This window comes from Ovis aries, chromosome X, assembly GCF_016772045.2.
Source record: "Ovis aries strain OAR_USU_Benz2616 breed Rambouillet chromosome X, ARS-UI_Ramb_v3.0, whole genome shotgun sequence".
In the NCBI taxonomy this organism is placed as follows: Eukaryota; Metazoa; Chordata; class Mammalia; order Artiodactyla; family Bovidae; genus Ovis; species Ovis aries.
The window spans coordinates 84,005,240-84,021,301 of NC_056080.1; the positions used below are offsets into that span (position 1 = coordinate 84,005,240).

General features: G+C 50.2%; 1 protein-coding gene across 1 annotated transcript; it reads right to left on the reverse strand.

Moving 5' to 3' along the window:
• Window positions 1–6,922: 6,922 nt before the first annotated feature.
• On the reverse strand, window positions 6,923–13,455 carry FATE1 (fetal and adult testis expressed 1). Its single transcript, XM_012107159.5, has 5 exons — window positions 13,288–13,455; window positions 12,226–12,341; window positions 8,722–8,828; window positions 8,275–8,350; window positions 6,923–7,510 (listed from the first exon to the last, which is right to left on the reverse strand). Exons 1-5 carry the CDS (start codon window positions 13,394–13,396, stop codon window positions 7,379–7,381), a joined length of 540 nt encoding a protein of 179 aa, XP_011962549.2. The 5' UTR covers window positions 13,397–13,455; the 3' UTR covers window positions 6,923–7,378.
• Between the last annotated feature and the right edge of the window lie 2,607 nt (window positions 13,456–16,062).

Genomic DNA, 16,062 nt, shown 5'->3' on the forward strand with positions numbered 1-16,062 from the left:
CTCAGCTTCTTTTATAATTCAGGCCATTCTGGCCTCAGATTCAAGATAATACCAGCCAAAATATTTCCACTGTGACTGAGAAGGGAACTCTTCCATGACAAACAGCCCAGAGAAGCAGATGCTAAGTCCCAGCCAGAAACTAGTGCCCCAGATAGTCAATTCTAGCCAATGCAGTAGAAAAAGTCCTGAACAGCAGGCAGAGAACAGTGCCAAGGGGAGGGTCATGTGCATCACGGGTGGCTGGGAGGTGGGCAGGCAAGCAGACATTGACAAGGAGAAACAAGAGGAAGCTAGAAGAGGGGGTGGGGTGTAGGGAGCAACTTCTTGTTCAGGAAGCAGCTACCATGGGCTACTAGCACTTGATCTAAGCTGACTTCTTTAATTCTCACAGCAATCTGGCAAAGCTAATGTTATTACTATCCCCATTTTACAGATTCACACCTAAGCAGCATGGCTTGAAAAGCACACTTAACCACAGGGCCAGCCTGGAAGGGACTTGAGCTTTAGTACTAGAAGACTTGTCCAAGGCTGCAGCAGGCACAGCAGTGACCCCTGTGCCCCAGGTCTGGAGGGACAGTTAGAAGGGGTTCAGCTGTGGATAGGCAGCCCCAAGCTGAGGGTAGAGCAAGGGCTTGGCACTCACTGGGCAGGTATGGGTCCTTGGTGCCAATTTGCCTCTGGCTATCAGCAGCCACCCTGCGGTCAGGCTCCAGGCTAGCACCTCCATGGAAAAGATGCTTGACAACTATCTGCTGAATGAATGAAATCTCCAGTGGGACACACGGAAAAGGCTCTGCCCAACTGGTCTGGCAGAACACCATGCTGGGTCACTCCTTCGACAAGGGACTGGAACCTCTAGTGTGGACACCATCACATCAGAAACTTTCCAAACTTGGACTGCTTTTGCCACCTGAGGCTTTATTTCTTTATAGATCAATATGGGACTGGTGCAGTATATCTGACACCAGTCATAGTCAGCCCCCACCCCGCAGGATACACTGGACCCTAGAGATAGCAGCCCATGCCCCTAGCCCCTGCTGTCCTCACTGAGAAGCCCTTCCTGAGCTCTACACCCTCAGGTGCCCACATGCCAGCTCTATCTCCTAGAGGCAGTCACTGGGCCCCTAGACTCAATGTGTCCCAGACTGACATGACTCTCTGACCTCAGCCCCAGCCCCAGTGCCTTATCTTGAGAAAGGCACATCTCTCCCTACCTATGCTCAGTCTACAAACCTAGGTAGGAGTCATTCTTGACATTTCCTCCCCATCCTCATGCTATTGGTTCTACTGCTGAAATTTCTCTCCAGTACCTTCTTCTGTGTCTATCCTGCCTGTTGCTGCCCTAGGCCTGGCCTCAACCCTGTCATAGTCTTCTGACTCATTGCTTCTTTGCCTTCATATCCCCAGCCTGTTCTCTCCTCTACCTTCCATACCCCAGGGTGAGTTCAGTAAGTCTTCATCCAGATCTATGTGTCACTCCTGCTTCTAAAACCCCTGGACAGATGCCCTCACCAAAGAAATAAACTTCATCAGGGCGGGGGCTTGTCTGTTTTGTTTCATCACTAAGTCTCAGAGCCTAGCCCCATGGCAAGCACATACACATTCTGGATGTGTGAATGAATGAATGAATGAATGAATTCCCTAAACTTGCTCTGCACATTCCCAATCCACTCCTTGTTTCGTGTTCACTTTTTCCCACTTTATTTGCACCATAGACTTATGTCCTGATCACGATTTCCATGCTTCTTTTCTATCCCTGGTGAGATGATCACATCATGTGAGTAGCGACCAGGAGTGCCTTGTTCCCTACTGGGTCCCAGGGCCAAGGAGAGTGTCAGGTACTCATTGAATGGATTGAAAGATCATCTACATAAAAAATACAAACTCTGTATTTGGACATTAAAACCCCCTTCTTGATCTGACCAGAGCCATCTTTGAAGCTTCCTGTGAAACCATCTCATGTTGGAGCCTGTTGTTGGGGGGAGGTGGCCCGAGCAAGTACTGGCAGTTCTGATGCCAAGGGCCCACCAGGCACACACCATGTCAGCCACAGCTGGGACTCAATTCCATGTGCATGTGCACAGCGCAAGCACTCAGAGACCCTCCCTCTGGAGAAGTCAGCCACCATTTGACAAGTGAAACTAAAAGTTCTGTGCATGCTCCACCAGCAGCAGGGCCCAGACACTGGCAAGAGATAGACCGAGCTGGCTGCCCACGCTAGCTGCCTTCTATGACCACAGTCTGACAGGGATGGAGCAGACACTGGATGGTCTGAGCTCAAGGGGACATGCAGGGCAAGCTCAGCTGGAGGGCCAAAATGGGAAGCCTATCCCTGTCCCAGGCCTGCAGGCTGGTTCTGGAATCTTCCCTCAGGCAGAAGCTGTAATGGGCTTCACTGTAGAAATGCCTGCCAAAATGGCAGTGGGGCAGGCTCCCAAAGCCTGAGAGACCCACAGCAGGTGCCCTCCTTCAAGGATCTCCTGAAGAGGGCAGGGTGCAACTCAAAGAGCCGAAAGCAAAGGCTGCAGTCCCAGCAGAGTTTATGGGAGAAGTGCTACACGTACATTGCCCTGCCCTACGTCCATTACTCCTCACATGCAGGGAGCCAGGGAGCTCCCACGGGTGCAGTCCCCATGCTCTGGCCTCGGATGCCCATAAATGCCCTGGGCAGGCTGGCAGTGGAAGCCGATGCAGCAGGTGAGGCCCACAGACTCCCCACTTTCTCCCACCCCACCCCTCCTGACCAGGTGCACTCTTGGCCCCTATGTTGTCCCCTAGGAGGTGGCAGTGGAAAAGGCAATGGCACCCCACTCCAGTACTCTTATCTGGAAAATCCCATGGACGGAAGAGCCTGGTGGGCTGCCATCGATGTGGTCGCTACAAGTCAGATATGCCTGAGTGACTTCACTTTCATTTTTCACTTTCATTTTTCACTTTCATGCGTTGGAGAAGGACATGGCAACCCAATCCAGTGTTCTTGCCTGGAGAATCCCAGGGACAGGGGAGCCTGGTGGGCTGCCGTCGATGGGGTCGCACAGAGTTGGACACAACTGAAGCAACTTAGCAGCAGCAGCAGCAGGAGGTGGCAGGGAGGGTAGTTAGAGCACAGGCTTGGAGAAGGCCTAGCCTCACACATACTCAGTGCCTCCACACTCCTAAAACCCCCAGGGTTTCATTCATGCACTTGAACGAGGAACAAAGTACCCCCACACAGCCACTTTCTCTCAGCTTCCAGGACTGACCAGGCACACAAGGGCCCGTGTAAAGTCCAGCTCCAGAACCAACACACGTAGGGCTCCAAACCTGACCCTAAGGAGGCCACCGACCTTTCCTCACCAGTCAGACGGCTTCCGAGGCAGGGTGTTCCTTGGCCACAGTCTATAGGTCTGTCCAAGAAGCTTCCAGGTCAGAGACAAGTCCTCGGGGGCTCATCAGCACCAAGGGACAGTAGAGACCTCCCAAAGCTTCTGTCCCCAGACCAGGGGGATCCCCAAATCCCCATGCAGCTTCTCAGCCTCTCAGTCAAAGAATTGCCCGCCCTGCCTAAGGCCAGCAGGGGAGGCTGGCAGTGGCCCAGAGGAGCCCATGCCCACAGCTGAGGCAAAGTCAAGGCCTTGGCCCAGGGCAGCACTTGCCCACTGGAGAAACAGTTCTGCCCACTGGCTGGATGCCTGACCTTCTCACTGTGGGGCCCGCACACCCCAGGCTGCCAGTAGGTGAGGGCTGGATACTAGGCTGCCTGGCGGTGGAAGCTGCTCATCTGCCCAGACCCAGGAGCCAGCCCCTCCCAAGCTCCCTGAGGAGCACTCCCTTACATGGAACTTGTACCGCTCATGACTTTGTGTCTAGGGACCCAGCGTCACCAGCTCACCACCCCCATGCACCTGCCTCCTGGCCTTGTTCACAGTCTCAGCCCACCTACCTGGCCAGAGGGCAAGCCAGGTGGAAACTTAGGAGAGACAAGAGGTACTTGGGGCGGGGCAGGGTTGGAGGTAATCCATTCCTTCCCCTCCAGGCCTCCCTGGACTTGGCGTCCAAGAGGGGCCAGGGTTGGGGAAGTGAAAGTGGGTAAGAGCACTTGGGTGGTGACTCAAGAGGGCTGGATTTCTGGCTGCTGCCAGGTACACAGACCCCCTCCACATACCCTCTCACCCCACGTGCCGCCTCTCCCAGCTGCTGAGACAAAGGACCTGGAATATGTTGAGTCCCAGCTTTTGGAAGGGCTGGAGGGGGTTTGAGGGCCAGCCCAGTGGAGCAGGTATATAGCTTTCCCCACCTGCACACACGCAGTAAACAATCCACCCACGAATACAAGAGACGTAGGAGAGGCGGGTTCTATCCCTGGGTTGGGGAGATTCCCTGGAGAAGGAAATGGCAACCCGCTCCAGTATTATGGCCTGGAGAGTTCCACGGACAGAGGAGCCTGGCAGGCTCCAGTCCATGAGATCTCAAAGAGTCGGACACCACTGAGTATGCAGGAAAGGGACTCATGGCTGGGGGGCCCAGCCTCTCTCCAAGGGCTGCCTGGGAGGGCTTGCATGGCTCCTCTGCACAGAGCCCAGGGCATGCACAGAGACACATGTCTGCACATGACAGTCAGAGTCTGCTGGGGTGCACACCATCCAATCATGGGACTTACCTCCATGCAGGCACTTGACGGGGCAGAGGCTGTGGGGGAGGACAAGGGGCTTTGTTAGCTGCACATGCCATGTTTTTTACCTGTTTCTGGAGGACACAGTGAAGCAGGATGCATGTGATCTAATACCTTAAATACACAGTGTGCTGGCTCGAAGTGAGAGTGCTGGGGGTAGTGAAGGTCTGAATGGACTGACTTTCCCGCGGGTTTCCACAGAAGGGCAGGCCCGTGTGAGCAAGGCGAGGCCAGCCCTCCCTTCGGGAGGCCATTTGGCTGGAATTATTCCCTGGAGACCCTGGTCAGAGACCACCCCGCCAGCCCCTTCACTTCTGCTGGGTGCCAGGTTAAGAAGGCAATGGAAGGTTGCCCCTCCCCTCCAGCAGCTCCTGATCCAGAAGGGAAATGGCCATGGCCACCAAGCCTGGGCCACTTGCAGGAAGTAGCACAGCAGAGCGCTAAACAACCTGCCTCAGAGGAGCACCCCCACCCCAACTATCAATGAGTCCATCTCCTCCGCACTGGCCCAGCTTGTCCACAAGGAAATTCAAGGTCGAAAAGGGTTGGACACCTGCTGGAGTGCTTTGGCGAGGCCAAGGCAGCTTGACAGGGAAATATCAGCAAGTGGACAGATGTTCCAGGTGAACTAGGGCCGGAAGGCCAGGCAGACCACGCCAGCCCCCATAATAGGACCCCCGTGGAGTCCTGAAGAGGAGGCCAGCCTGGAGTGGACACGGTGCAGGCAGGCAGGGCCCAGATCAGCAAGCAGTCACTGCAAAGCCTGGAGGGGCGGCCACCTGGCCTGGGAGGCGTTTCTCCAGGGGCCGCCGCACTGTTTGTTTGCATCGTAGCTAAATTGCTCCCAAGGGTGAACCTTTGTTTCACAACATATTTTCAACCAGACTTTTTCTGCAAACATGTCTGTGTCCGCTCGCACACATGCACACCGTGTCCCAGAGGGCAGGCCCGGCCCTGCCCTGCAGCACCTGGCAGCCTCTGAGTGTGGCCATGGCCTGATTGGAACAGAAGCAAGGAGCACCTTCAGGAGCACTGGAGGGAGGGAGGGATGGCCTCCTGGTCCTCCCTGGGTCTTGTGGCCAGGCCCTGCTTCGTCCCCATTCTGCAGGGCTTTTCCTCTGGCACCCCAGTCCCACCCCTCTGCTCTGGGACCAGAGAAGGAATCTTCCAATGGTTTCTTTGCCAAATGCTCTTATTTCTGCTCTCAGCAGAGCCCAAGATCCAGTGGTCATGTGCATGGGATGGCACAGCGCTAACAGGAGACCCACACTCTACTCTCAGAAGTATCATAAGCCCCCGAGTGTAAGGAGAGGAGGAACCCCCCTTCACTGTATGAGGCCAATGAGGGCCAAAGAGGGGGTGGGGTGGAGTCAGAGCAGGCTCCAGCACTCAATTTTCTTCCCCTCACCCTCCCTCCTCACTCATACACACACACTCTCTCTCTCTCTCTCTCTCTCTCTCTCTCTCATACACACACACACGCACATGCCATCATGTTTATTTTATATCTAGTGACTAGCACACTCTCTCATCTTTAGAGATGGAGAAGCCTTGACTGACTTGGGGGCTGGGATAAGCTCTGTTGAGCCACTAAAGCCAATAACAATGTAATGATCCAGGTCCTTGCCCGCGGAGAAATGTGTATTTAACCCTTGGTCCCAGAGAAAGGGCAGCAGTTCTTTTGATGGCCTCCTGGCCCCCAGCACATTGGCCCTGAGGCCAGGCCCGAAGCAGTGACACTCCTGCCCTCTTAGGCCAAGTCCCAGTACCATACTCAGCACACTGTCCTCTATGAGAACATTTCAGAGCTGTGGACACAGAGGAGAAGGGTTCAAAGTCCCTCTATGTGATCTCCCATCCGGCCTCCGAAGCTGAGTTGGGGCTGGTCCCCAATCGATCTGTTGGAGGAAGGCCAAGCCCTAGACCCTAGGGCTGTCTCAGGTGACCCCAGGGCCATGTTTCCCTTCTTTGGGCCTCAATTTCTCCTGAGCAAATGGAAAAGTTTGTGGTCCTATCCAGGAGATTTCTCTGAATGAGTCCCTGTAATGTCCAACTAGGACAAGCTGCTGCTGCAAAACTATGTCCCCATAAGCATTTGCTGGTGGAAGTCCCACAGGAAGGGCTTTGCCTAACTCTGCCCCTAAGGAGTGCCTTCCCCAACTGGGCAGGCAATGGAGAGGCAGGAGGAGCCTGGGAAGGAGGAACCAAGGATTTTGTCCAGAGGGGCTGTCCCCATGCGAGTCCTGGATGCAAGAAATTCAGTCACCAGGGTTTGCTGCTATAACTGAACTTTTATTGAGAATATTCTGTGTGCAGAGCCCTGAGCACAACCTTGAAGAAAACAGGGAAGACACAGCCAAGCCCCTGCCAAGGATGGAACAGAAGAGACACTGAGGGCCCAGAGGCAAGGTCTAGCTCCAAGATGGTCACCATGGAGCCCTGACAGGGAAGGAGGAAGCACCTACCACTGCTGTTACTGTGGGGACTGGAAACCACCATCCTCTCCCTGCAAAGAGGCTGGATCTCAGTCCATTCTGACCTTCGCGATTCTACACTTCCTCCACCTCCCAGCAGCTAGGGCCTCCCTCGGGCAGAGGTGGAAAATGGTGGCGATACTGTTGAAGGCTGCTGAAAGTTAGAAGGAGGATGGCAGAGGTGGCTGAGGGAGAGAAGGGAAGAAAGGGAGGACTGAAGGGCTCTAGCTGCACGGCGGACCGGCAGGAAACATCACTGGCGCATCCACAGCCATAGGTTGGCGATGCAGGAAGACAGCAGCATGGTGAATAACAGCACCTCCCGTTGGTGCCAGGTGGCACTCTGGTCCTCCAGGTAGCGCAGACGCTCAGTAATCATGAACAGCTGCAGAGAGACCAGAGCTAGCTGGTGAACAAGGCTCTTCTAGGGAAGTCCACAGCACACCAATGGGGGTAAAATATGACTTTAGACCAAGGAGGGCCTCTGCTGTGCTTTGGGAGGAAAAGGGCCTCTGGGCAAGAAGCAGGCAGAGCAGCTGACCAGGGCTGGGGATGGGCCCAGTGTAACCCAGAGACTGGGCTGTCTGTGTTCTCAGTCCCTGCCACCTTGCCTCCACCATCACCAGTTCTTCCCATTGTCTGGAAGAAGCCAGCCCATCCCAGCTGCCAGGGAAGGGGATGGGGTGCAGCAGCACCAGAGTAAGGGCCTCAGGATGGGGTGACATGCAAGGCCAGAGAGGGCCACCAGGGAAGACATCCTTCCTGCCCATGCCCATGCCTGCTGGGGTCTCAAACCAAGGAGACCTGAACTTGGCCTGAATGAACATGACCCCTGGCTCAGTCCTCTTGGCATCACTCTCTATGAATAAACTTCTCTTATCCTCTGATGTCCCCTCTTCCTCCTCTTCTCCTCCCTTCTCCCTTCCCACATGTCAGGCATAAAGATGGGGTTGAGCCTAGGCCTCAAGATAGGACACTGGAGACAAGAAGGCTGGGTGAATGGGGAAGCAAGCCTGATTTCGCCTCCACTGCTAGCAGATGAATATGATTGGAGAGGCTGGGTATCCTCAAGGTGGGTGGCCCCACCCACCCATTCACCATGATTCTGCCTCCCACCTTCAAGTGGGTCCCTGACAATCAGACACTCACCTGTCTTCTCATGATCTCCATCTCCAGCTCATTGAGCTCTTCCAGACCAATCTCAGCCAGTGTATTTAACTCTCGGCTGCACAGAGAGTTAAACACAGAGAGTCAGAGCCTCTGGTGGTCCCAGGAGAGCCATAAAGGCAGATGGGTAAGGTTGTGGACTTCTCTGGACCATGAGTCTGTCTGCCTGGAGCTCTCCCCTTCTCTGGTCACAGGTCCTGAAGCCTGAGGGCTGGGAGCTGGCCCTGCTGTGGGATGCTAGGAGGCCCTGAACAGGCAAGGGGCCAGGGGGCTCTATGGCTGTGGTGAGGAGGCAACAGAGTCCCCATACTCCAAGCATGGCCAGCTGTTCACTGCTCCCTCTTGGGCAGTCTGCTTGCCAACTCCCTGGGTCCCTGCCCCAAAAGCCCTGTCCTTTCTCTCCCGCAGGGTCCATGGGATCCTTCTTACCGCTCATACTGGGACCTCATGCCCTGGGAGCCGCCAGGATTCTCCTGGGGTCGGGCACCACCATCGCCTTGTTCTCCCACCACTCCAACTCCCCGCAGCTGCAGCCCCTAGGGAAAGGAACCATCAGTCAAAGTATCCTGCTTGGGCCCATACTTTGGGAGCATCAGCACACCCCATTGGGAGTCACGTGGAGCCTGATCCTCCAGAATCAGAAGAGCCTGGGAGTCACACAGGTTGGCTGCCTGCCACCACCCCACCTCCACCAGGCTCCTCTGGCCATGGGGCTCTCCAGGCAAGACTTCAGGAGTGAGTTGTAATTTCCTACTCCAGGCGATCTTCCTGACCCAGGGATCAAACCCACGTCTCCTGCATTGCAAGCAGTAAGATACCTCAAAAACAGCATTAAAAGGACAGTGTGTGTCAGGAAGACTTCAGGACTATAAAGAAGAATTAGATAGAGAGTCTCTCCTAGAAAAATTTCCACAATACCCCCTTGATTTTCTTATAGATTGGGATCAGAATGAGAAAATGCTTTTTGAGAGAGTTGAAGGCAAAATAAGGATGAGTTAGTAGGGTGTATTGTTTGTTTGTTTGTTTGAGGTAAAATATTTTATATTTAACACATCAATATCTTAAGAATTAATTTAACAACATATGCAAGCCTGATGATAACTTGTGATCACCAATCATTTGATAGGTCTAACTGTCCAAAGGAGTTGTCTTTTCTTTCTTTTCTTTTTAATTTTAGAAACTCTCTACTTAGAGTTATATACATTTCAAAACATCAGATTTTTATTTACATTTGATGGGGATTTTTAAAATCTATGAACTGCAGCAAGTGCAGCCTCCCTCTGTCAATTATTTCCAAAAATGTTATTTTTATTTTCATTTATTTTTTAAGGCACACTACATCATTTTTCCCAAATGAGCAGAGTAGTATTATGAATTTTTTTTTTCTTTCATGTTGTGGTTCTCTCAGAGGCAATAGCATTTCATTAACATTTTACTCAAAAATAAATAATGAATAAATATATAGAATTTATACATTTAATTCTAAGTGTCTAAATTTAATTTCTACAATCAATATAAGGACTCTATTTTTTAAAGGTATATTCCTCTAGTCCTAATAGGCAACTATAATTAATCTAGAGATTAATTAAACCCCTCTCAGTGCCCCCACCTTCTACATCAAAGTTAGAACATAAGCAGCTTGCCCACATCCAAGGTGAATATAGCTAACAGAATCAGCCACAGAACTACTAGACTTAAGTGATTTCATGAAACAATCAGGTCTCCCTCCTCCTCAAAATGGCTGGCTTTTCCCCATATTTAATGCATGTGAAGAAGATATGGTAGAAAGTGAAGAACTAAAGAGCCTCTTGAAAGTGAAAGAGGAGAGCGAAAAAGTTGGCTTAAAGCCCAGCATTCAGAAAATTAAGATCATGGCATCTGGTGCCATCACTTCATGGCAAGTAGATGGGGAAACAGTGGAAACAGTGTCAGACTTTATTTTGGGGGGCTCCAAAATCACTGCAGATGGTGACTGCAGCCATGAAATTAAAAGACGCTTACTCCTTGGAAGGAAAGTTATGACCAACCTAGACAGCATAATAAAAAGCAGAGACATTACTTTGTCAACAAAGGTCTGTCTAGTCAAAGCTATGGTTTTTCCAGTAGTCATGTATGGATGTGAGAGCTGGACTTTAAAGAAAGCTGAGTGCCAAAGAATTGATGGTTTTGAACTGTGCTGTTGGAGAAGACTCTTGAGAGTCCCTTGGACTGCAAGGAGATCCAACCAGTTCATCCTAAAGGAGATCAGTCCTGGGTGTTCTTTGGAAGGACTGATGCTAAAGCTGAAACTCCAATACTTTGGCCACCTGATGTGAAGAGCTGACTCATTTGAAAAGACCCTGATGTTGCGAAAGACTGAAGGCAGGAGGAGAAGGGGACAATAGAGGATGGGATGGTTGGATGGCATCACTGACTCAATGGACATGAGTTTGGGTAACCTTCAGGAGTTGGTGATGGACAGGGAGGCCTGGCGTGCTGTGGTTCATGGGGTCACAAAGAGTCGGACACGACTGAGCGACTGAACTGAACTGAACTGAATGCAACAACATGGCCACCATTTTCTCTACAACATTCCCTCATATGGTTAGTATAATTTTAAAAATTCATTACAGAGGAACAAAATGTAACTCGGCTGATTTTCTAGAACATCAGGTCTTCCTGCCTCTCCAGTCAATTTGCCTTCCCTCTACCTCCTATAACCTTTGCAACAGTAAAACAACCATGTTTCTAAAATTGCCAGCATCTGCAGCAAAAGTAGCTTACTTATCAGATGGGCTACAAAACATGAGACTCACATGATTGCCTGGAACACTCAGGTCTCCCTCCTCTCCAAAGGTGTTGCCCTTTCCCAGTAAACGTGCAGTGGTTTAACAACTATGTTTCTAAAATTTTCTGTCACCCAAGATGAATGTAGTTAAAAGAATTGGCTACAGAAGGATGATGGGATTCATGTGATTCCCAAGAAGAGTCAGGACTTTCTCTTCTCCAAAATGACTGCCTTTTCTCAGTATCTTTTGCAACAGTATAGCCACCATTTTTTCTAGAACATTCCCTCACTCATATAGAATGTAACTTAAAGGATTGGCTACAAAATGCTCAGATTCAATTGACTGGATTTCCTAGTAGCCAGAGAGCATAGGCATTTCACTTGCCTTACCCTAGTCCCAGCCCTAAGATAGATATAGATACATGTATATCTATATTTATATATGCTTAGAGATATATATACAACCCTGTATATTCATTGGAAGGATGGTTGCTGAAGCTACAGTACTTTGGCCATCTGATGCAAAGAGCCAACTCACTGGAAAAGACCCTGATGTTGGGAAAGATTAAACGGAAAAGGAGAAGGGGGCAGCAGAGGATTAGATGGTTAGATAGCATCACTGACTCAATTGACATTTATTAGAGCAAATTCTGGGAGATAGTGGAGGAGAGGGAAGCCTGGCATGCTGCAGTCCATGGGGATTCAAAAAGTCAGACATAACTTAGAGACTAAACAGCAACTATATATATATATATATATATATATATATATATATATATATATAATGATTTTTATACTTTTGCATATTTCTATATAGAAATATATATAGAGAGTAGACATAACATATAGATATATACATATATACATATAGAGATTCAAATATAGATATATTTACTAATTTATTAATAAAAGAAAGTAGATATGTACTCCACAAGCAATGTGTGTTTCAGACATTCTGGACCCTCAAGGTTGAACTAACAAAGAATGGCCATGATCTCTTGCCAGACCTTGTTGCCCTCATTTGCCTGCCCAGAACACAGGAGCTTTGTCCTTCCCCCAAAGTCAACATCTGCCCTGCTTGACCTACCATCTCCATACCAGAGCTGCTACAACTGTAGCAAACTCCCCCAAACTCAAGCTAGCCACCAAATGCCATACAGTACCACCTTCTTGGACTGGTTTGCAGCCATATTCCAAACCGCAGCAGAGCCAACAGCCTTTGGATCCACCTTCTGTCGCCGCTGAGAAGCACCCAGCAACCGAGATATATGCTCCTTCATTTCTAGGGAGAAGAACAGAGGCCCAAGGAATACCCATAGAGGCTATCCCAAGGTTTCATGGGCACAGAACACACCAAAAAATAGGATAGGGTCCCCCAACATCTTAGGAAGCACTCAACACCCATTCTCTGGCATCTACTGGCTAATCTCAGGTCTCAATTTCTTCATGTACTCAAAATATAGTAAGTGTTTACTGAGTGTCAAGCTCTGGGCTAGGTTCTTAAAGAGCAAGCAATGGCCAAGAAATAAGATCACAGCAATAAAAAATTGATTGTTTGTGTGTGTACAGAGAAAGTGGTAACGAGAGTGGGGGTTATAGGAAATAATCCATCAGTGCAAATCAAGAGATGCATGCTCCCAAAACAATAAAAACAGGATAACAAGACAGAAGGAAGGGGATACTTCTAGAAAAGTCAGAGACAACACTGAGGCAGAGACCTGAAAGAGAAAGAGTCCAGCCATAGAAAATCTGAGGAAAGAGGGAACACATAGTGAAAAGGCTGTGAAGAAGAAAGAGTCTTGGGATGTTACAGGACAGGCTTAAAGGCACTGTGGACTGAGTCAGCATGCCACAGCAGGAAGTATATTGAGGAGGTGACCTTATGTGGATCTTGTAGATCATGGAAAGGAGCTTTACTCTAAAGGGCAGAAGAAGGTACTGGAAGGTTAGGAGAGAGAATTGCTTTGAATGATCTTATAAATTGAACCCACTGAGTGTTTTGCATTAAGATCCACTGGTGGCTTGCAATGGGAGGGGTGTTCATCCAACCTTCCCCGTCACACGCTACAAAAGGCTCACTTTTATCAATCCCATTACCTCACACACAGGTACCCACAAATACATGCAAACACACATTCATGCTTCTGCCAAGCCAAACCTGCGCATTTTCTAACATGCATGCACAGGTGTAGATACCCAAGGGAAGGGACATTACGGGGGATCCTCACCTGCTGCCACTGAGCGCTCTTGGTTATCCCTAAAGCTTCCAAGAAGCAGGTCTTCATCCTTTGGCACTTGCATCTTTTCCTTGAGGTTAGGGACTGCTCCTCCTGCCATCACCACCAATTGTAAGCAATGGCCAAGAAGGCACAGGGTCCAAGGCTCGGAGGAGGCTTGGGAAATCAGCTCTCTGCGGAAGATATATCTGGACACAGGGGTGGAGCCAGACTCCCACTTTGAGTTCAAGCATTAGACCCAGCACCTCCTGTTCCTGCTGTATCTTGCTGGCTGGGTTCAAGGTCTTCTTCTCTGCTACTCTGTAAGCAACTTAGGAGAAGCGATAGACTCTGAATCTTTGCCTGGGAAAGCTGCCCTGGCTCTCAGCTCATCCGATTTGACCTCATTTCTAGATAGAGGGAGGGGCTGGCACAGGACTCCAGAGTTGGTCAGTGGCCAAAGCAGGTTTAGATCCCACCGTGGTTTCTGCAAGGCCAGCTTTGGTTAACAGTCCAGGCCATAGCCCCCTTCAGAAAGCATCCTCTACAGAGCACATCCTGCCTTACCCCATCCAGAATTCCCAGGCAAGGGACATGACTTTTGACACCCTGGATCATCCTGGACAGGAACCATGAAAACCAAAGGAGAGATGTGCAGAAGAGGGGCCTGCTTACTGGAGCCTCCAGTGTCCCCAGCCCTGCACCCCCTATTCTAAGTCAAATTTTCCCTCAGCTTCCCTACTGAATAGACCTCAGTGGTCATGTTTATGGTCCATGTGGCTAGCCTAAGGTCTCCAGTTATTCCATCACGTGCTGGTCTAGATGTTTCTATCAAGGCACTTTTTGTAGCTGTTGATGTCTATAATCAGTGGACTTTAAGTAAAGGACATTGTGTATCCTTGATACTGTGAATGGGCCTCATTCAATCAGCTGTAGGCCTTAAGAACAAAGACTGAGGTTTCCCAGAGAAGAAATTCTGCTCAAGACTACACCTCAACCCCTCCCTAACATTCCAACCTGCTGACTTGTCCTGCAAATTTTGGCCTTGCTAGCTCTATGATGGCATGAGCCAAATTCTTTAAATAAAATTTTCTTTACACACACATATATGCATAGTGAGTCAGTGGTAAAAAAAAATCCACCTGCCAGTTCAGGAAACCCAGATTTGATCCCTGGGTTGAGAAGATCCCTTGGAGAATGGAATGGCAACCCACTCCAGTATTCTTGTCTGGGAAATCCCATGGCCAGAGGAGCCTGGTGGGCTACAGTCCATGGGGTTGCAAAGAGTCAGATATGACTCAGTGAGTGAGTGCAACAATACATATACATACACATACATACCTCCTATTGGTTCCATTTCTCTGGAGAACTCTGACTCATACAGCCACCGAAGGTGAACCCTCAGCTCTTGGGAATAGCCTCAGAGCTCCTGAGGAAGAGGAGGCTATTTGTAAAGAAACCAAGCACAATTGGGGCCAGGTGGGAGGGAGAGGAGGACAGGGGGAGGGGGAGGAGAGGAAGGGAGGAAGGAAAAAGTGAGGGAGAAGAAAGTGAGGGGCCAACTCCCTTAGAGAGGGCGGCTGATCTGGGTTGCCTAACCCCCTCCCTGGTCCCACCTGTCCAGTGCTAGGAACAAGCTCTCTAGAACAGAGCTTACAAAGGCCCTGCCTGCATTCCTGAGGGCCCAGGAGAAGCCCTTTCCAGCTCTGGTGGAGCAGCTGTGATGAAATCTGAGCTTTCTGAAGGGTCACCTTAGGAGAAAGAAGTGTGCTCTGTGGGACTTACGAGCCTGCAAAGCAGGAACCAGCCATAGGTTTCTGGCAGGCCTGGGTTGCCAGATTGAACAGAGAAAAACATAGGATGCCCACTGGCTTTGAATTTCAAATAAGCAATGCTTTTTTTTTTCTTTTTTAGCATAAGTAAGCAACATGTGGGCTTCCCTGGTGGCTCAGATGGTAAAGAATCCACCTGCAATGCAGGAGACCCAGGTTCAGTCCCTTTCCCTCACACTCACACTCACACATGAGACATTTGGGAAGTATGTCCACTAAAAAAGTATCCCATTTAATTGGGTACCCTGTATTTTACGTGGCAGCCATATGCCCTGCCTATCCTCCACATGAACTCAATTCTTTGGACTTCAGTCTCCCCACTGGAAAATGGAACTAATAGTCTCCTCCCTACAGGGTGGCTGATCTTGAGAGTGGTCAAGTCAGCAGAGCTGAATAAGTATGGACATGAGTGCATGCTAAGCTGTTTGACTGTGTCCAACTCTTTGCAACCCCTGGACAGTCCATGGAATTCTCCAGGCATGAATACTGGAGTGGGTTGCCATTTCCTTCTCTGCGGAATCTTCCTGACCCAGGGATCGAACCACATTTCTTATGTCTCCTGAACTGGCAGGTGGGTTCTTTACCACTAGTGCCACCTGGGAAGCACCAGGTATGGGCATGACTTTGCACTATTGACCTCAGATCAGATTCCTCTCTGACTACCAACTGGCCTTGACCCTAGTCCCCAGGTCACTCCTAGGCCCTGGGTGCCCGGGTCACTCCTGGGCACTGGGTCACTAGGTCCAGGTGCATGCAGAAGAACTGTCCCCTGGAGGCAAAGTACCCTACCACCTAAATCCAAGCAAAGAGGGTGGGGAGACTTGGTTCCCAATCCCTACGCCCCTAGTGCCACCCAGAAACCTTGGCATTTCACCACCTTAACATGTCTGCATCTCTTGGGTTGGGCACCAACACCACAGTTTCTTTCTAAAATTGTCCCAAACTCTCATTCCAA

Excerpts from the sequence above, each read along its gene's own strand:
- FATE1 (XM_012107159.5), bottom strand. The coding sequence starts at position 13,396 with ATGGCAGGAGGAGCAGTCCCTAACCTCAAGGAAAAGATGCAAGTGCCA. Across the intron at positions 12,342-13,287 it reads AGAGCGCTCAGTGGCAGCAG|AAATGAAGGAGCATATATCT; the intron begins GTGAGGATCCCC and ends TCTTCTCCCTAG. Across the intron at positions 8,829-12,225 it reads CTGCAAACCAGTCCAAGAAG|GGGCTGCAGCTGCGGGGAGT; the intron begins GTGGTACTGTAT and ends TCCTTTCCCTAG.